This window comes from Salvelinus alpinus, chromosome 21 (genome assembly GCF_045679555.1).
Source record: "Salvelinus alpinus chromosome 21, SLU_Salpinus.1, whole genome shotgun sequence".
Taxonomy (NCBI): Eukaryota; Metazoa; Chordata; class Actinopteri; order Salmoniformes; family Salmonidae; genus Salvelinus; species Salvelinus alpinus.
Window position 1 is genome coordinate 15,258,971 of NC_092106.1, and position 20,510 is coordinate 15,279,480.

Below are 20,510 nucleotides of genomic sequence, written 5' to 3' on the forward strand. Positions count from 1 at the left end.
TAGTAATAAATGGCTTGTTGAGGAGGCAACACAGATGGTGTTATATCAAGCATGCCCTCTGCTGGAGGAGATTCCAGGCTAAGGAATGAACACTTGTTCAAGTTTCCTCCTCCCAAATCTCTGGCCAGTGGGAATCCTTAGCGACCTGAGGCCCGATAGAGGGGTACTGTAGGCGACAGGACTTTGTAACAGGGTTGTTTGAGTACTTACCAGAAGCAATGTGGGAGTCTCAGAACCATGGTGCCAGGAAAATGACTATATATGGGGCTGACTATTGTTAATCTGAAGATTTTCATCCGAAACTGTGACAGGCACATTTGTGAACTAGGTAACCTATTGGTTTAAAACAACCTTGGGATGTGTGTGTGTTCTGCACTGTCCAGTCTGTGCTGTGTACGGTGAACGCTGCCTGGCCATGACAGTACGGGCTGTTTATCCAGACTACCCCGCTCACCCTCCCAACTCCAAACCCCCCTCCTCCCCAGCATCTGCTCATCATCCTCCCAGGTCCCGGGCCGTTTCCTGGCTGCAGTATACACTGGAGCCCACTGTTGCCTCTGCTGGGGCTGATATGAGGCCACAGCCTCAACGCTGCTCCCTCCGATGCACTGACATGTCACCGACAGAACAACTGCCCCTTGTCCACTCCATAGGGGGGAGTGGGAGGGAGACAAATCTGTGACTGACATGAAATTACACCAGTTGAAGAGGGTCAGAGCCTGGCAGCTTACGTTTGGGATCATTTTTAAAGCCCTGTTTAGTGATTATTGTTGTCTGTAAAGGTCGATAGTGATACCATGATGTGGAATATTCCAATCTATAACTAATGGTCACAAATCTTGAACAACGTAGTTTTATCTCAGTGCATTGACATCCGGTATTCAAACAAACAGTGATAGTAATTTGGAAAGAGATGAATTACTTATTCACTAGAAAATAACATTAAGTCAGAGAAATAGGGAGGAATTAACTTCTTCAACAAGCAGGTCTTTCTCTGACAGCACAGAAACCATACACGGGAGACCTCTAGTGGTAGCCTTGAGCATGACGAAGGAAGAAGAGCTTCTCTGGAACCCAAATGGTGCCCTATACTCTAAAAAGGCAAACAAAAAAAGCCAAGGACACTGGCATGGTGGCACAGTTACTGTGAACAGTTAAGTGAGGGAGCCTTTCTGACTGCAGAAAACATGACACTCCGTGGTGTCACTGCTCTCTGTCTGAGCTGCCCTCAGAATTTGATGGACAGGTGAGAATGGAGAGGTGTACGGCAGCTCAATTTAGAACGTCTTAGCTACTTAAGAGTGGAATGGACTTTCTTTTTAGAGCAGAGCGAGTGAAAGAGCGTGAGAGAAAGAAAGAGAGCAGTCTCTTACAGTGCATCGTCATTGGGCGCTGTTTTAAAGAGCTTTTAAAAGCATCTGTATGTAGCCTACACAACAAATATACTTGGATTCATCCGAGCACAGCATGTCTGGGTCCGCTGTCTGTGGTTGACCAGGACAAGTCAGATCTGAAAATAAACACAACCAGACGAGTTTAGTCAGAGAAATAAGAGACAGGAGACAAGCAAACATTTCCAACAGCGCTTCCCGACAGGGTATTTTTGTTGAGGGAGACAGCCCTGTTGGTTACTCTTTGGGCAATATATGATAACGTCCCTGTCAGGATTTAATGCCCTGTACTATATCAGTGTTGTTTGAAGTCCCAAGATTATGAACTGTTTTGTGGCATTTATTTTGGCATGGTCAGAGAGTTCTTTTCAGGTGAAACACAAAAGATCTGGTGCAAAGGAATGAAAGAGATTAAAGATGAGGCCATACAGAACTTTTGCCTCTGGGGACGCTCTTGAGCCAAAAGGGGTCACCCAAGTGGACAAAATAATTTTTTCTAGAAATACCTCATTGGACAGAAAGGAGCACACCTTCTTATGATATAAATATTATGTATGTGATAATGTGCTGTATATGAACCATACAGCCAACAGTCAAGTCAACATTAAACAAACAATTAGGGAAAAGGGATACCTAGTCAGTTGCACAACTGAATGCATTCAACTGAAATGTGTCTTCGGCATTTAACCCAACCCCTCTGAATCAGAGAGGAATTCAACTTCCATAGTGTCTTTAAGTCTTATAATATTTTATGAAGTTTGACCTGCTGTTGATATACTGAAAGCATGACATATAGAAGAAGTGTAAAGAGCCTCTTGCTAATGACCCTGTTGAAATAAACTTAGTAAAATCATGAACAGCACTATTTAAGTATACAATTACTTTCCCCCCCAAAATAAATCTGTACACTTGATTAAAGTGGCACTTCAAAACTTTGATTAAAAACACAAAAGACATTACTCTCTTTCGCTCTGCTTATCGTGTTGTTGTTTTTTATTTAATGGACGTCTATTCCATTGATTACTGTACTTTGTACCTTCAAAACGTACAGCTTGACAGGCTACTCTTCTGAGAAGCACACCTGCCTCTACTTAATCATAGATATGTCTGGGGAATTCTGCAGCCTGCATACAAGTTGTAATGACCTCACTGATTGTTTCTCCCCCTCTGTCTCTTTCCCAGAAGTTCCCCTGAGAGTGTGGACAATGCCCTTCACTCAACAGTCATAAAAGCCTATGAGCGTCAGTGGAGCTGTGGCCGTTCTGCATGACTGGAGGAAGGAGGGAGGATGAAAAGGCGAGGAGATTTTGGCCGGCCCCAGAATGTTTTGGGTGCAAAGAGGAGACGCGAGTCAAAAACCACAGTGAGAGTGGCCTGATTAAAGACTGATCCCAGTTCATCTCCAGGACATCCGTACTCTAAAGCCTCTACAGACACACCCTTCACCTCACTGTTTACATGCACTCCTTCCTGTCTCGCGCTGCCAAATACTGAAGGACTTACTCATAGCATTCTGTGGTTAACCAAGGCTATGCGTTTGCCTTCACTTTGTTAAGGGCCTTTGAGGAGACTCTGTGCCACTGTGTGTGATCGATGGGAGATTTGTTTATTTCTATCAAAAACATTTGTAAGTTGGAAGGACATTGACTAAAGACAGTAAAGTCAACTAAAAATAATTCAATAAACATTTTAGAAAGCAGAGATCTTCAGTGTTGTTGTTTTTATCCATCCATCCATCCATCCATCCTCTCTGAGAAAGAAGAGGAAAATTAGGCTTTGCCACATTTCCAGTAAGTTTATTTCAGTATAAGTGGTTTCAAAAACACTTCACACTGTACCTCAAACATCTCACGTCCTTGAGACCCCCATAAGCAAGCAAGATCAACATATTAAAATATGGCGGTGTCCAACATTATATTCTGTGCAAAAACTTTAAGCATACTATTTTACAGAAAGAAAAAAAAGTCTACATTGGGAGGGGGTAGGGGTTGAAACGGTCACACAATAATCAATAATTATATTTTGTACAATTGTCAAAACTTGGACTACATGAGATAAAATCATCAGGTGGCTTTAGATATGTGCCTTTTAAACAGCCAATGCAGACAGGAGTAGTGACCTGTATATAACAATAACAACTTCTACTGCTCTCTCTTCAGTACAGATCATTCTCTTTAGCATTGTGTAAGGGTATTGTGAGTGTGGGTGTGCACTTGTGTCGTCATAAATACAGTACATACATACACACTCAATGTGTTTTCTAATAAGGCATATGTGGCAAATCGAAGTCCACAGAAAATAAACAGTATCAACACTATTTAAGGCCAGGAAAGCAGAAAAGGGGGAGATAGAATCACAAGTACCTTACGGAGAAGAACGTCAAAACATGTAGTGAAAGCAGCCCTGCAGTGACCGGGAAGGAAGAGTGCGATGGGGGGGGGGCTGCTGTGACGTCACCACCACAGTGGGATAGGGGAATGGAGGTGGGAACGTGGTCCTGGTGCCTGGGGGCACGATGCCTGCCCTGAACCAGTCTACAGTCAGACACTATCAAAACCCATTTTCAGGTCTCTCTTCCAAGAGTATAGGGGTGAACATTTCAAAGTAGTTTTTTGGCTTTACAAAGTGAGAGGACTGCAAATGTATCCATTTCACACGAGGGGTGGGAGGTAGAAGGGGGGGGACTAGTAACGTGACCGGTTTCCACATCGCCTCAAAGCCATAAAATCACAGATATAAAATACCTTCATGAACAAATTTACAAATAAACCAAAAAACAGGTAAATGAATACAAGCATCATACCTTACATCAACTTGAAATGGCTCTTTAGCATAGACGAAAATACACGTTTCATGACTACACAATAGGATGGGAAAGGGAAAAATAAAATATTCTTCTTAAGCTTGTCACATCCTATTGACGTGAAGCATTTTGGCTACACAGTGAGACAGAGCTGGACACAGTCCCCCTCACTGTGACCTAAACATCATACTGCTATCCCAGCAAGCAAAAGTGGTTCCCATTACGTCATTATAATGTCTTTAATGACATTATCATCAGGTTGTGATTAGAAGTATACATTTTTTGTTAAAAAAAAAAGAATAACAGCAACCACAACAACCAAAATGTGACGTCTTTCCCATGACATCTTGCTCTCGTCATGAAAAATACATTGTTTTCTTGTTGTAACAGAGACAAGTTCCTTGTAATCTGGTTTTATAACTTCTTCTCAACCAGAAAAACAGTTTACAACCATAAAATGACGTCATTCCAACATCATGCTCATCATTGCCCCTAGGGTTACTATAGTACCTCAGTGAGGGTTCCCGAGTGTTGGCGAAAGACTCAGATGATCAGACCACGCCAGTGTCAGACCAGACAAAGACCCAGTTCCCTGAGAACATCAGAGACAAACGTTCCAAACACTACAAACTAACGGCAGCTAATTGGGCGTAATAATATTTGAATAACAATAATATTTACACCGTGGTGGTCCTGATAAAACCAATTAAAATCAAACTATTTTCCTATAGATCCACCTACAGCATTATCGATGCAGCATTGCGAGTAGAGAAACACAACCGAATGATCGCGCTGACGTTTTGGAGTTAAAAGCACGGTAAACTGGAATAACTTTTCGGTACTATTGTTACTGCTGAGTTGACTACAGCCACTCCTGTGCTGGTGGTAGGAGGAACATGGATCTATAAGACACAGCATGGTGCCATCGATTTCATCTAATCGCTACTCATTGGATGGTTACTCGGACGCCAATTGTAGTGTTTAGACTAATGGACAGTTTCAAACCAAATATCAACAGATTAAAGTGATCTCATTCCAACAGACAGCAACATATTCAGATCGATTTCAGTACGGACACTGAACAACGTACCATGAATAAATACCACTAAGTTAATTTATGCTGTATCAAGAGCTTGAGTTCCTAACTCTGTTTATGAAGCATTTCTTTGTAAAACATTTTTTTTTTTTTTTACTTTTACAGTATTAGGTGTATATTTTCTGCATTGGATGTTTTTTGCTAGGTGCTTATTTTGGCTTCAAGCAATGAACAGTTCTTTATGGAGTGAGTTTGTAACTCAAAAGGGGATTTTCTCTAACACACGACTCGCCTGACAAACTCACAATCCTTCACAGTTAGCATCAGTTCCCGCTCAACAAAGTCCTTTGACCGATATATATATATATATATATTATGTATAAAAAAATAAGTTATTGCGCATCCAAAAAAAGTGCATCGTATTTTTCTAAAAAATATCTCTCGTTGCGCTTCACTTTTCTTCCTTTGATCCTGAATCCAATAAGACTTTTTTCTCGGAGTGGGTTGGTTGACGAAAGTGTTGGCGCACCTTCTTTCGTGACCTCTGACCTTTTGGTCATACCACGTGGGCACCAGCGCGTAGGTGACGGGTTGGGACAGGCAGGGCAGAGTGTGTAGTAGAGTGATAGGGAGGAAAAGAAGACGACGACGTGAAGGGGTGGTCCCACTACGCAATCACCATGGGAACGTCGTCTGAGAAGCCGCTGATCATGGGGGCGTCTTCGTCATCGTCACCTTTAAGGAGGACGGGGAAAGGAGAGATGAACGGAGGAGGGAAGAAGGACATGATAGTTGCATCAGAACGGATCATGCAAAAATGTGGTTTTCTAGTGGGGCTAGGAGTTTCTCCGGACGATGGGACCTGACAAGGACAAACTACGGTCCCTAGTAGCACAGCCTTTAACTGAGGCCCAGAGTTTTTATGGTCAGGTCACACGGTCAGGAGAAACTCCGGGCCCTAGAAATGTTTGATCAAAAGCCGTGCCAATCAGATGGACGTAGAGAGGCATTATCTATGGGTGTCAGTTCACAAGTAAAGACAGTGTGGTTCAAGTTCAACACAGTGTAGACTGATAACATCAACCTCCATTACAACCGTCACAGTCAACAGTAACATCAAGCGTCCTGCACAGGAGCACAAAATAAGGGAGCAACGCAACTACGGATGTGTGGGGCTACTTCGATATAGAACTTAACCAAGGAGTCTTACCCAGCTCGTCCCCTGAGGAGAAGATGGCCGAGCCCAGGCGGGAGTTGTAGTGGCTGTTGGCGAAGGCGGTGAAGTTGTTCTGAAGGCGGCGGTGCCTCAGGTACAGGACCACCAGGCCCCCACACAGCCCCAGCAGCAGCAGGAACAACACCGGCACCACCACTACCGCCATGTCCCCTGACTGACCCGAGCTCCGCACTGCCTCGCTGGGACCTGCAGGGAGAGGAGGGGGGTATACCTGGTGAGTGACATTCACTGACTGACATTGAGCATACAGTACATGAGGGAGCCATTATGAGAGATTCTTTATGTACTTTTATCTCACAAAGTTGATTAATGAAGTAAGATTAACACGGAAAACTATCACCATATCCATCAATTGAGAGTGATAACTCATATCCTTCTGTTGTATGAAGGTCACCACACATTGTTACTGAAACCGACGTTTAGGATTTATGCATGATCTTAGTAAATCTGTCCCGTAACTTCCCATCCTCCCCAGTGCCTCCTCCTTCTCTCACCTTGTCCCAGCTGGTCGTAGAGCAGCAGGGCGGACTTGCCACACAGCTGTCCGTTGAGCAGGCAGCGGGCCTGGACAGAGAAGGTGTAGTTGTGGCCCGCCAGCAGGCTGCTGATCCGGAAGAAGGTCTCCGTGGTGTTACCCAGGAGCACGGTGGAGTTGGACAGGCTGTCGTACACGTGCACCTCGTAGCCCTGCGGAGAAACACCGAGCACGGACGTGCAGACAGACAGACAGACATTGATGGTGAATATGAGGAACTTAAAGACAGTGGGGTTGATCTGTCATCACAGGGAGATACAGCTGTGTGTGTCCCTCACCCTGCTCTCATTGAAGCTCCTCTCCTTTACAGCCAAACTCTTCCAGAAGAGGAACACATGGTCTTTCTCCGTCAGGATCTTCAGAGCCTCTGGAGCAGGCAGGGGCACTATGTCCACACAGAGTAGAAGGAAACAACTTTATCAACACACATTCATACAATTATGTTCATGTTAAAACAATCCCCATTGGGTTTTGAATGTGGTCTCCCCAGATCTGTTGGCGCTCTACCTTTAACTCCTTTAATATACAAGAAGCCCTGACTAGTTCCCAGCCACTATATAACAGATGGTGGGGGCGTTCCAGGTTGTCTATCTCTATTGCAGTCGGGCTGCACATCCCAGAAGATCGCTACATCTCACTAACATGACACCTGAGATGTTTTAACTCCTCTCCGGACATTGTGGGAAAGAAAACTGATTGTCGACTGCAATAAAGATGACCTGGAACGCGCCCATCCCCGGGGCATAAGCCAGGCCGTACTTGTGTTGAGCGTGTAGCTGGCCTCCTTGCTCATGTTGCGCAGGCGGACGGAGACGCTGTAGTGTCCGCCGGGCTCCAGGCCTTTGAGGCAGTACTCCACCGTGTTGTTCTGGGTGGTCAGCTTGTAGCTGCTCTCGGTCTTACGCACCACGTCCTTCAGGTGCACCGCGTACGTCTGCACGGGACGGACACATCCAAATCAAACTTTATTGAAAGTGCATTTAACAATCTCAACACAGTTTACAGTAAAATAATACAACAAAAGAACAATAAATGACATACGTATTGGCATCCAAAATGGCACCCTAATGACCAGAGCCCTGGTCAAAAGTAGTGCACTTAAAAGGGAATAGGGTGTCATTTGAGATCCAGACATGGACAGACAGGTTTATGGTTTGTGTGGGACAACTGTTCATGTTACTATATCAGGTGTACTGTATATTACCTGGTCAGTCAGGTTTTTAGAGGCTTTATTTAAGGGATAGTTCACTCAATTTTCAAACAATAAAGTTTCCTTACACTGAAAGAAGTCTATGGACAAGGAGAGAGTGCAATCTACACTCTGGGTCTGTTTTGAAGTTTAAGCTTCAACTCACTTCAAAAAAAGGTAACTATCACTTTAACCCAGGAACCAGACAAAATGTATCGTAAAGAGCTGACGCTCGAGGGTGTGTGAGGATGACCTTACCAGAGGGGCGCTGGGGGAGTCGTAGGGAGGCTGCCACTTCAACATAGCCTGGGTCTTCTCAACGCGCACCTTGTGCAGGTTACGTGGAGGCAGCCGCTCGTTGGGAATCATCTTAACCACTGCATAGTCAGAGGGAGGGCCCAGGTAGGGAGAGATGGCCCGCACCTGTCACACACAAGTGAACACGCACACACACACACACACACAGATATTGTTCTTTAGAAACCAAAAATGCACACATAGGTTAACTGTGAGCGGATTTTCTGAAGTCGATCATTTTACAGTTCAGTACAGTTTAAAACCAAAATGGAATCTTGGGTAAGAACGAAAAATCCCTAGCCAACCGTGTTGCATGTCAATAAAGTTTTCTGATTTTGTATCTGAGGCATTGAGAGGAATCAGGGTGAAGAGGAATAAGGGTGTGAACTCACGAGGAACAGGTACTGCTCATCACTGTCCACAGTGACGGTCCGGCTGCTAAGGCTGGTGTTCACACTGTGAGGGCTGCGGTACAGGTCCAAGAAGGAGGTGGCAAAGAAGATGCCATACACCTGTACAGACAGACAACAACCACACAGTACATCTGGCTGCACAGGGAGCTGTCCTACTCCAGCCGCGCGCTTCACAGTAGCGGTGGATGAGTCGAGTTCCCCCCTTACTATGGAAAGAGCTTTGAGCATCTGGAAAAGAGCTTTATATATCCAATCAATTATGACTCATCTATGAAATTCCTTATTATATTTTGCTTGTGGGGACTCGCTTAATTGATCTTGCCTGGAACCAATGGAATAGGGCAAACCCCGCCCATCAGGCACTCGAGACAGGCTCAATCAAATGCCTGAAGCATTTGAAAGTATACTACAGATACTACTTAAACCCAGGGTCATGTTCATTAGGCACCAAATAGAAAACGGATAGGGACTACCTGAAATTTTCAGTCCCAAAAAGTTGAATGATGTTTTCCGTTGTGTGCCCTAATGAACATGACCCATGTCTGTAATACAGTAGCTGTCATGCTGTGCCCGTGTTACCTGTGCAGGGGATCCGGTTACAGTCCAGCTGCAGTCCACAGAGCTCTGGTTGAGGGCCCGGGCCTTGAGGAGGGGAGGCTCCGGCTGGGTGCCTTTGGTCTGCTGGCGAGACAGGGCTGTGGGGCTGTCTCCTACACCGGTCTGGGCCCACACAGCCACCTCGTAGATGGTCCCCGTGGTCAGGTTGGCAGCTGCAAGTGTACAGGTAGATACAGAGACAGACAGACCGACCGCCAGAGTTGGGTTAGGATATTGAAAACACAGAAGTGTGTGTATGTGATGCGTATGACGAAGTTATGTGTTTGAAAAACACTTGCTGTTTAATTGTCCGAAAATGTGTGGACACTAGAGGCAGACAGGGGCCTACCTTTCAGTATGCTGCCTCGCACAGTGTAGTTCCTGCTCTCCTTCACGTGAGCATCAAACACCCAAGACAGCACCACCACATACTGCCTCACCTGCACACCCACGGAACAACGGCAGAATTATAGGGCAAGTTAGAACACATAAGCACCAACTCACGCACGCACACGCCACCAACTGACCTCATATTGGGAGTTAAAGCTGAAAGATAGGCTCATCGAGTCTTCTGTGATGCTATCGGTGATAACTGAGGGGGGTGGCAGAGCTGAGAGAGAGAGAGAGAGACACAATAAGCATCAGCTCCAATACATAAGACAACTACATACTGGCGGCCAGCAGAGGGCGATAGAACACTGTAAATCACCACAATGCAAACAGTAGAGGAAGCGCACTGAAGGATTAGGGAAAGGGAAAGGGGATACCTAGTCAGTTGTACAACTGAATGCCTTCAAATGAAATGTGTCTTCCGCATTTAACCCAACCCCTCTGATTCAGAAAGGTGCGGGGGGCTGCCTTAAATGACATCCACGTCTTCGGCGCCCGGGGAAGAGTGGGTTAACTGCCTTGCTCAGGGGCAGAACGTCAGATTTTTATCTTGTCAGCTCGGGGATTCAATCCATCAACCTTTCGGTTACTGGCCCAACGCTCTAACCACTAAGCTTCCTGCCGCAGCTCGAGACCAAAATAAGAAATGTACCATCCTCCGGTGACCCAAATCTCCACAACCCAAACTAAAAAGAAATAGCGTGTGATTATAGAAGTATTCTTATAACTTGCGACCCACCTCTCACATGCCCAGGGCCCACTTTTGGTCTTGACCCATAGTTTAAGAAACCCTGGATTAGAGAATTTGTCAAATGTATCAAACTATCATCATGCCATATTATAAATTGTCAGGCAATGATCATGAGAGATTCTGTCATACCTTTCTTGGGGATGATGGATTTAACCTCAGTCCAGTTCCCCATACCTCGACCCGTCACTGCTGCCACCTGAAAACACACGTTCAGAACTCATCAGACAGGTTCACAACTCAACAATTCTAAGAGCTCACGTTACCTTCATGTTATGAAGGCAAATGTCACTATGAAGCTGCTCTGAAAGACAGGTCTCTTACTCTAAACTTGTACAGAGTGCTGGGCTGTAGGTTTTTGACCTCCACACCGTTGCCGGTGCTTCGCTGAGAGAACCATTCCACACCTTTTTCACTGTACTCCACCTGTCACACACACACACATGGTCACACACACACGCACACAGACACGCACATATAGACATACAAAACAGGAAAAACAGGGTTGAAACATTGTTCGTGTTAATAATAAACCCACATTGCAGTGTGTGGAGTCTTTCATATTTTGCTGATGAACATTAACTTTGATCTCCAGCACCCGCTCAAAGCCATTGGATGTCCATATGTTTCCATCTCTTCTTACAGCCCTACTGCTCAGGACATGACACTAAGAATGGAGAGGCGGTTATTAAGTTTACCAGAGGAAACGACATTGTCTGGGCAGGCTAACTCACAATGTACTCCCGGATCAGGCCGTGGGCTTTGTCCGGAGTGCTCCACGAGGCCTCCACCGTGCCGTCCTCTCCGTTGTCACATGACAGCTGCAGGTTTCTGGGGGGGTCGGGCACTGCAACAACCATTACATTACCGTACTGTCAATCCACCATAATATTCAATTCATAGCTTAAAACACTATTGCAGGCAGGCCACAAACTTCAAAAGTGATAGAAACATGAATGGGTATTTCCAAGAACCTTTCGATAGAGATTCTCCATTGAGCATGCCTTTCAGTCCAGGGGTAGGCTTAATCTGGGTACTGGATAATAATCCTAAATCTACATTATTCCTTTTGTTACTCCTTTTGCCTGTCAGTTAGCCGAGCAACTAACAAGCAGTGCATTCAACTAGGGTGTGAAAAATAACCACACTAAACACATGGACAATGTGTGAAGTCAAGCCTTCGACAAATCCTCTGCTGTGAACAGACACAGTGAAACGATTGTGTCTACCTTTCCCTCGCTCTCTCCCTTCTCTTTCTCCCCTCCCCAACACCCACCCCCCTCTCATCTCTCCCCTCCTCCTCCATTTAAAGAACGGTGATCAGCAATAGCCAATGAGAGCATGCCACAAGCAATGTTGTTCAATTCAAAATGTATTGAGTAGGTATTTCAACTCTGTGTGGCAAGCACGAATGTCTGACTGAAAATTTGATTTGAGGCTGCTTTTAGCCACGCCTTGTTCTAGCTACATTAACAATCTAACCACATCATTGTTTTCGCGAGACAGCGTGGTACTGAGAATCATCGCGACCAAAAGAAGAATCTCGTAGTGTGTGATCCTCCGTCTGTGTCAGCAAGACAAGAAACTACAGGAAAAACGGTTGTTTGACGTGAGAGGCTCAGCGGTGTTAGGATTTTGAAAGTCGTGTGGTGTACACGGGACATTACTCACATCCCTCGGGCGTTCTCAGGGTCAACACATCGTTGGTCTTGTGCTGCTTGCTGAGACACTGTGTCAGAACCTTCACCTGGTACGTGGTGTCTGGCTTCAGCACCGACAGGGTGTAGCTGCTCTTGTTGCTGTGTGTGTCCATGGAGGTCCACTGCTGGGTGCCCACCAGCCTAGCACACAGAGACAGATATACAAACACACACAGTCAGACACACATAAGCAACATAAGCGGTCGCTTAGGGGCCACCGGCCAAACTTGTAGTAATCATGGCCGAATATTGACAGGGCACGTGCCCAGGGCCCTGACCTCCTGGGGCCCCCATTGATTTTGTTAGACATTCTGACGCAGATATCATATTAATGTCATGGTGAAATGTGTAATATAGCAGGAAATTTGCTTTAAAACTGCATCTCCGCCTCATGGCAAAATGAGTAGAATTGCAATGTGTTATAAAATTGTAATACAATTACAGAAAACTTGATTCAAAACGGTAACATTTTCTCTATGCCCCATGACATTGCAGGAAATTAACTTTAAAACTTAAATTCTTCTCTGCCGTCAAGATGAGGGGCCACTAAAATGTTTTGCCGCAATGTTGGGGGGGAGAAACCAAATCTTACTTAGGGCCCCCAAAAGGCTAGAGCTGGCTCTGGACACACACACAAAACACACAGACTGACTGACCTGTAGTAGATGAGGAAGTAGCAGGAAGCCAGGGGCAGGTTCTTAGGTCTGGACCAGGTGAGGGTGATGGCGCCAGAGAAGTCTGCCGTCCACCGCAGGTTCTGGATCTTGTAGACCAGAGAGTCGGCTACAGAGAGACAGGTCAGAAACCCACCCCCAGTACAAACGTTGGCGAGGAGAGATACAAGTGAAAAGATGAGTGAAAACTTCGCTTATGTAAATTGATTGGGGCGTGACATGATTTTCATTAAAAGTATATGACATCGTAATACACAGGAGAGCCACTTCCTGCTTACAGAAATAAACAACAATAACATTATAATTGGCCAGGACTGCCACTATTAGCTCTGTTTCAAGAGCCAATAGAGGCAGTCTTCCTTGGGCAGATTTGAAGTCTGTTTTTGTTGACGTCTGTAAAGCAGGATGATGTCATATTCCCGAGTCTCCCTTTATGTGCGGAAGAAGCCTGGCTACTGAAGACTCACAGGTGCAGTTGTCCTCGTCACTGTGATCGGAGCAGTCCATGAAGCCGTCACACTTCTCACCGTCCAGCAGACAGGTTTCCCCATCAGCGCAGTGCGTGCCGTTAACACATGTCAGAGGCCCTCGCGTGGCTATCAGACAGAGAGTGTGAGAGGGGGGGTGGGAAGAAGACGGGGAGGAAGGGAAAGAGAGAAAAGGGGAAGAGAAACAAGTGTGAGAACCACATCTCCTTTTTGAGATGTGGCACGCCGAGTGAGACGTCAACGTTCAAGTGTCTTAGTCATGTTGTGGATCTGTGTTTCTTACAGCATTTTGTGCATTTTAGGAATAAACACCGTTACTGGGTTGGCTACGTGTTTCACCCTTTTGGCCAGTTTGAAAGTCCCCACTCACGTCTGTGTATTGACTGACTGACATAGGCCCTATGAGGAGCATAGGTCATCCACACTCTGTGTGTAACACTTACGACAGTGGGCTTCGTCCGAACCGTCCAGGCAGTGCTGGTGGCCGTCGCAGCGCTGCCAATCAGGGATGCAGGTGGGGGGCTTCCGGCAGAGGAACTGGCCCCTGCTGCAGCGGCCAGGGGGCAGAGGAGGGGCGTGGGTGGGCCACGGGGCCTGTGTCGACGTCACTTTGGCTGTGCCTAGGAAACAAAACATAACCACAGGGCCAGTGCCAGAACATATCAGTTGGACGGGCATTTGATTTTTTTGATAAGGGGGCACGTTTTTTTTTTTTATGGGACTTCCTACGTATATATTTTTTATAGGTTTTAAAGTAAAGACATGTATTTTAACTGCAAAAAATGTATTACATTTTTATGTCGCACGAACACAACCAGTCACGATATTTTCATCTGATTATCAAACGAATCACTTCAAAAAGTAAGTTACCTTCGCACGTTCGTCCAAAATAATTCCAGCATCCGAACAGTGCACTGTGCACCCGCTAACTTTCCTTCAATTCGTGTCTGAAACTCTCTCACCGGAGAAAGCCTCCGAGCGAGCGAATCAGCGCCCCTCTGTCTTACTAGTCTAATGATGAATTTTCACCATATTGTTTTCACCTGTCAAGTATTTTCCAATCACTGCAGATGAATGAAAGGAGACAAATAGCTCCAAAGTGTTTTCTGGTCAAGTCACATGGTCAGTAATAACCACCTGGCCCTACCTAGCTACATACAGCTATATAACTAGTCCTGAGCTGTGTAGCCAAGGTGGCAAGCCCTTTGGTGTAGATGGAGATGGTGGTTCACCTGTGGGACAACCCAGTTCATCACTGCCCTCGGGACAGTCAGCGTAGCCGTCACACACCCAGGAGTTGACTATACAGGCTCCCGAGCCACAGTGGAAGCGGTTAGGGGCGCAGGACGATGGGCCTGGGGCAGGGGTGTGTGGAGTGACCCCTAAGAAAACAAGAGAGGAAGAGGTTCAGATACACATAACACTTCAAATGGTTTGGTCATAGAGATCTGGCAGGAATAACAGAGTAAGAGTAAGTGAGTGAGAGACAGAGAGAGAGACAGAGACAGAGAGAGACAGAGAGAAAGACAGCGAGAGAGAGAGAGAGAGACAGAGAGAGACAGAGAGACAGAGAGAGAAAGAGAGAGAAAGAGACAGAGAGAGAAAGAGACAGAGAGAGAAAGAGACAGAGAGAGACAGAGACAGAGACAGAGAGAGAGAGAGAGAGAAAGTGTGTGTGTGTGTGTGTGTGTGTGTGTGTGTGTGTGTGTGTGTGTGTGTGTGTGTGTGTGTGTGTGTACCAGTGCACTGAGCCTCGTCAGACCAGTCTCCGCAGTCATTCTCTCCGTCACACTTCCACCAGGAGGGCACACAGCGCCCATTACGACACTCGTATTGGAAGTCCCGTGTGCAGCCTGGCCCCTCAGTGGGGGAGCCTGGAACATACACACACTCAGGAATAATCTCATTTCTAGATACATGCATTTATAAAGTGTACATAGCTGCGTGTACATAGCTGCACACACACACCCATTTTGTGTACTCACCACAGTTGGCTTCATCAGAGTAGTCCCCGCAGTCGTTCATACCGTCACACTTCCACCCCAGGCTCACACACACTCCGTTGGCACACTGGAAGTTGTAGGCGTCACACGTCTTCTCAAACTCAGGGTGAGTGGCTAGAGAGACGAGTGGCAATCAGTACAACAAACGACGACAACTTACTTCAATGCCTTTCTAGTATCGATGCATTCATTTAGTTTTTCCTGACCTGACCAAACATGTTCCTGGGTCATGGAGAAAACAGGGAGTGAAAGCAGATGAGGAACGCGTGTTCCTTTTCCGTTGCACAATGTTTTGAAACGGATTTTATATGAACACGACCCAGGTCAGGTCACGTGCACAGGAAGAAAAAGCCTGGGCTATGTAACAGCAAATGTATTTAGTGACGGTTGCAGTTGTAGTGTTTTCTGCGATAGTAGTGGTGGGGTTAGTGGAGAAGGACTCACAGCAGCCGGCGTAGGCCACGTCCTCATCGGATCCGTCCTCGCAGTGTTTGGTGCCGTCACACACCAGAGACTGGAAAAGGCACTGGGCTCGGTTCTGACAAACAAAATCCATGTAGCGCGTACACAGGGGATCTGCAAGGAGGGGACACAGACAGTACTACTACATTACAATGGCATACGTCTGAAATATTCTCAACCAACCTCAGGTGAATGTATTGATGACAAAAACCAGTCTATGACAATACCCCTCAAAACGTTTCCGTTTTTCGAGAGACCAAAGTGCATCTGGGGGCGAAAAACAACATACAAAATGTCTACAGCATAGAAATAGATCCTATTTCCCGGAGATCCTATTTCTATAGTTTGCAGTCTAGTTTCGGGGTTAGACTTTCAGTTGGTCACTCACCACAGTGTTGCTCGTCGGCGCCCCCTGGGCAGTCCTGTACTCCGTTGCAGTGGGCGCTGGCAGGCAGACAAGTGCCGTTGGAACACAGGAAGCCATTACAGCGATCCCCCACTGTCAACAAGAACACAGCATCTGTTAGTGCCAAGCCATCCTATCAAAGACCGTGCACAGAAATATGAGTAACACTTTGCTTGAACCGTCCATAAATGCTACCTAACACTGTCATAGCGCTGTCGTAACAATGACATAACATCGTGGGTGTTGGTGTCAAGCAGAGAGAGGTCTGTGTCTATGCGTGTGTGTGTGTGCGCGCGTGTGTGTGTGTCCTCACCGCAATGTGCTTGCTCCTCGTCAGAGCTGTCCTGACAGTCGTCATCACCGTCACACACCCAGCGCTTAGGGATACAGTGGCCCGTGAGACACTGGAACCTACTGGCCTCACAGGTGTGGTGACCCACTGAGACCGGGAGGGAGGGAGGGAGAGGGAGAGAGTGATGAGAGACTAAGAGCGAGACGGAGGTTGTGCAATGTTCTCCTTTTGAACATGGCCCTGATCTCACCTGTACAGTTGGCTTCGTCCGACCAGTCCCTGCAGTCGTTGTCTCCGTCACATCGCCAGGCCTCGCGGATACACACACCCCGCGCACACGTGAACTCCCCTGGTCCACACTGGTGACTCTCTGGGATACACACACACACGCAGTCAGTAATCAGAGGGAGCATCACATAGGCTATATACAATCTCAAAAGTCATACAGGATAGAGCACACTTAGTCAGGAAAAAAAACGTGCTTGGAAGTGTGTGCGCACGCACGCACGCGCTCACGCACGCGCACACACACACACACATGACTGAATGGACGGATACAAAATATGCACACACGCACATAGACGCATGCATGCACGCGCACACACACTCTTCCTCGTACCACAGTGTTCCTCGTCACTGTTGTCCCCACAGTCGTCCTCGTGGTCACACTTGAAGGCCAGCGGGATGCAGGAGCCGGACGCCACACAACGGAACTGGATGGACGGGTCACAGGAGGTGGTGGCTGGAGGGGGACGGACAGGGGGCAGAGGGACAAACAGAATGACAGGGTGTTGACACTGAGCCCAGAAGGACAGAGAGAAAGAACAGCAGCAGAGACTCAAAGCAGAGTGTATTGTGACAGTAACGAACTCTAGTCTGGCTCTATTGAACATTATCTGTTGGATCCATTTTATTCACTATTTACCTTACCAACAAGGATTCCACACCCAACCATTTGTATTATAATAATAAAACAGAATAATCTGTGAGTGAGTGAGTTGTCCATTGTCTAGCTGTGCGTCTGAAATGGCCTGCCCAAAAGTAGCGCACTATATAGGGAATAGGGTGCAAATTTGTCTCCACTCACGGCACTCCTGCTCGTCGCTCATGTCGCCACAGTCGTTGTCGCTGTCGCACGTCCAGATGCTGCTGATGCACTTGCCGTTGGCGCAGCGGTACTGGTTGGGCAGGCACGTGTGTTCTGGGGGAGGGGAATTTCATTCCATTTTGGGTTACAAATAAAACACACATCATCAAGAAGTGTATCTGAATCCTAAAGGATCTCCCCTAGTGGTCCTTGGACAACAACAACCAGAGTCAGACGGACAGTCAGGGAGAGAGGGCGAGGAGGGCAGTGGTTCTCTACATTCACTGAGGCAGGGATCTTCAATACCGATTCCTGGCGACGGACCCAACGCAGGCTGTGCAGGGTTTTGTTTCAGCCCAGTACTAACACGCCTGATTCAACTCTTTGCTTGGTGATTAGTTGAACTAGGTGACACGGGTGTTAGTGCTAGGTTGGAACAAAAGCCTGCACCATTGTGGATCTGTAGTAGTGTGATAGGGTCGTCTGAAGGACTACGTTGAGAACCTCAATACATTATCATGCATCTGTTTATTATCCATGCAGTCACTTTACCTCTACCTACATGTACATATTACCTCAATTACCTCGACTATCCCGTACCCCTGCACATTGACTCGCTACCGGTACCCCCTGTATATAGCCTAGTTATTGTTATTTTATTATGTTACTATTTTTCCTTTAGTTTATTTAACACATTCGTCATACTTTTTCAAACTCTGAATTGTTGGTTAAGTGCTCGTAAGTAAGCATTTCACTGTAAGGTCTACGCCTGTTGTTTCCGGTGCATGTGACAAATAACATTTGATTTGATCAGTAGTATTTTGTACCCGGCAGGACCATTGGGTGTGTGTGTGTTTGTGTGCACGTGTGTCTGTCAGAGAGAGTGTGCACACTTATGTGAGTGTGCCAGGTCTCACCTGTCTTGACGCAGGTGCTGTTGTGGAGCTGGTAGCCGGTGGGACACTGGCACTGGAGCTGTCCGTCGGGTAGGGTGGTGGTGGGCGCTCCGTCGGGGCATACACAGGTGTGGCGGTGCCCGGGCAGGGGCAGACACAGTAGGCTGCAGGGCTGGTCTGCACAGGCATTATGGCCTGGAGGAGAGCGGACACACACACACACAAAGGTTTGTCATGAGCTCTGCTGACGTAGTGGGGGTGTCCAAACAAAGCTTCCACTATTGTCGCTTCCAGAGTAACATTCTGACTACACATAATATCTCTTTAACGCTGACCATCAAAGTTCTTGGAAGGCTTACTTAGAATGAGCATTGATTGTTAAATATGGTTTCGCTGCTTGTCTCTCACCTCTGGTCTTGCCCTTGTAGAAGATTTTGAGGTCCATGACCCCGGTCAGTCTACCCACTATGAGTTCGTTGTCCTGGGAACCTGCTTTGGGAGCCTTGAAGATGCCCCTCCTTGACCAGTCATCCCAGTACAGGTCATTCTGAAAACACACACACACCAATGAGGATTTTCCCAGTAATTGGGAGATTATATGAAAGCAAACATAGATATATTTCTACAATGGGACTGTGCTCCCCAGTGTTGCACACTCAATAACCTTAAAAAAGTAGAATCTCTGTGATATGACATCATCATACACAGAGTGCTGACTTTTTGCTTCCAGACATCAGTAACATTCTTATTGTACAAGACTGCCTCTATTGGATAACTCCAAAGACACATTTATGCTGACTCTACACACACGCACGCCCACTCACACTCTGTTAATCTTCTATCCTGTTGCCTAGTCACCTTACCCCTATACATATCTACCTCCATCACTCCAGTACCCCTGCACACTGCAAATATGATATTGAAACTGACCAGGTATATAGTATGCTTACTTACTTAATGTGCTATTCATATTTATTCTCATTTCCCATCTGTTTGTTCTAGTATTACATTGTTATTAATTACTGCATTGTTGGGTTTTGAGTTTGAAAGAAAGGCATTTCACTGTACTTTTGCATGCAACATTAAATACTTGAAACAATGTGGACATGCCGCAAGGGAGGAGGCAAATTTGGAAAGAGCCAATAGTGACAGTCCTAGGCCATTTTGAATTCTGCTGTTGACGACATCTGCAAGCAGGAAGTTGACCGGCTGTGCATGAAGAGGTCATATTGCAGTCTACCTTTAAAGACGTTAGTTCGTTTGTCTAAGCTTGTAAGTGATATTCTTCAAGAATCAATGGGTATACATCATTCATTTAAATGATCAAAAACAGCTGTAAATATCACTTAATACTCCATAAGTGCATCAACCACTCTAAAGTAACCTTGAAAACAGCAATGGCATAGGGGTGAGGCAGGCCCTCCATGACCACGCTGCGCTGACCGCCGGCGAAGTCGGCCCGCTCGATGCGATCGCCGTAGGCCTCGGTCCAGTACAGCCATTGGTCGTCTGCCGTGATGCCGTTGGGCCAGCGGACGCCCTCGGACACGATGCATGACACGTTGGAGCCGTCCATGTAGCCGCGGTACACGCCAGCCGCACGGTCGCCCCAATCCGTCCAGAACATCAGGCTGGTAGGAGACACGTCACAGATTAGGAAAGTATATCTGACAGATATTAACACTGACGTTATTTATGTTAAAGGAGCAATCTGCAGTTCAAACAAAAAACTAAGCGGTAAAGTCTAAAATGGATGTAGCAATCACAGATCGCCCCTTTAACAGTCGGTCATCTGGGAGACCTTTTTTTGTGAAATAAAAGCTTCATAAATGCATTTGGCAGATATTCAAGGTAATTAGACTGTGC

At 46.4% G+C, this 20,510-nt stretch overlaps 1 protein-coding gene and 1 long non-coding RNA gene across 7 annotated transcripts in view; one reads left to right on the forward strand and one right to left on the reverse strand.

The window, feature by feature from the left end:
* The window catches only part of LOC139548581 (uncharacterized), a 138,121-nt gene extending 135,029 nt beyond the window's left edge, over positions 1–3,092 (forward strand). For all 5 annotated transcript variants that reach the window (XR_011669719.1, XR_011669720.1, XR_011669718.1 and 2 more), the window contains one exon: positions 2,574–3,092. This is a non-coding gene — a long non-coding RNA (uncharacterized lncRNA). The remainder of the gene's footprint in view (positions 1–2,573) is intronic.
* Positions 3,093–3,118: 26 nt separating this feature from the next.
* Positions 3,119–20,510, reverse strand: part of LOC139548571 (sortilin-related receptor-like) — a 75,354-nt gene continuing 57,962 nt past the window's right edge. For both annotated transcript variants that reach the window (XM_071358322.1, XM_071358323.1), the window contains exons 20-48: positions 20,029–20,275; positions 19,053–19,191; positions 18,666–18,839; positions 17,749–17,862; positions 17,281–17,403; positions 16,912–17,031; positions 16,683–16,808; positions 16,352–16,462; positions 15,946–16,077; positions 15,484–15,615; positions 15,238–15,372; positions 14,731–14,880; positions 13,942–14,118; positions 13,478–13,606; positions 12,993–13,119; positions 12,308–12,477; positions 11,371–11,483; positions 10,961–11,062; positions 10,769–10,835; positions 10,026–10,108; positions 9,848–9,938; positions 9,481–9,671; positions 8,881–9,000; positions 8,450–8,614; positions 7,762–7,936; positions 7,281–7,387; positions 6,962–7,154; positions 6,441–6,653; positions 3,119–5,965 (exon numbers count right to left, since the gene is read on the reverse strand). In XM_071358322.1, coding sequence (XP_071214423.1) covers positions 5,898–5,965; positions 6,441–6,653; positions 6,962–7,154; positions 7,281–7,387; positions 7,762–7,936; positions 8,450–8,614; positions 8,881–9,000; positions 9,481–9,671; positions 9,848–9,938; positions 10,026–10,108; positions 10,769–10,835; positions 10,961–11,062; positions 11,371–11,483; positions 12,308–12,477; positions 12,993–13,119; positions 13,478–13,606; positions 13,942–14,118; positions 14,731–14,880; positions 15,238–15,372; positions 15,484–15,615; positions 15,946–16,077; positions 16,352–16,462; positions 16,683–16,808; positions 16,912–17,031; positions 17,281–17,403; positions 17,749–17,862; positions 18,666–18,839; positions 19,053–19,191; positions 20,029–20,275 — 3,994 coding nt within the window. In that variant the 3' untranslated portion in view covers positions 3,119–5,897. The remainder of the gene's footprint in view (positions 5,966–6,440; positions 6,654–6,961; positions 7,155–7,280; positions 7,388–7,761; positions 7,937–8,449; positions 8,615–8,880; positions 9,001–9,480; positions 9,672–9,847; positions 9,939–10,025; positions 10,109–10,768; positions 10,836–10,960; positions 11,063–11,370; positions 11,484–12,307; positions 12,478–12,992; positions 13,120–13,477; positions 13,607–13,941; positions 14,119–14,730; positions 14,881–15,237; positions 15,373–15,483; positions 15,616–15,945; positions 16,078–16,351; positions 16,463–16,682; positions 16,809–16,911; positions 17,032–17,280; positions 17,404–17,748; positions 17,863–18,665; positions 18,840–19,052; positions 19,192–20,028; positions 20,276–20,510) is intronic.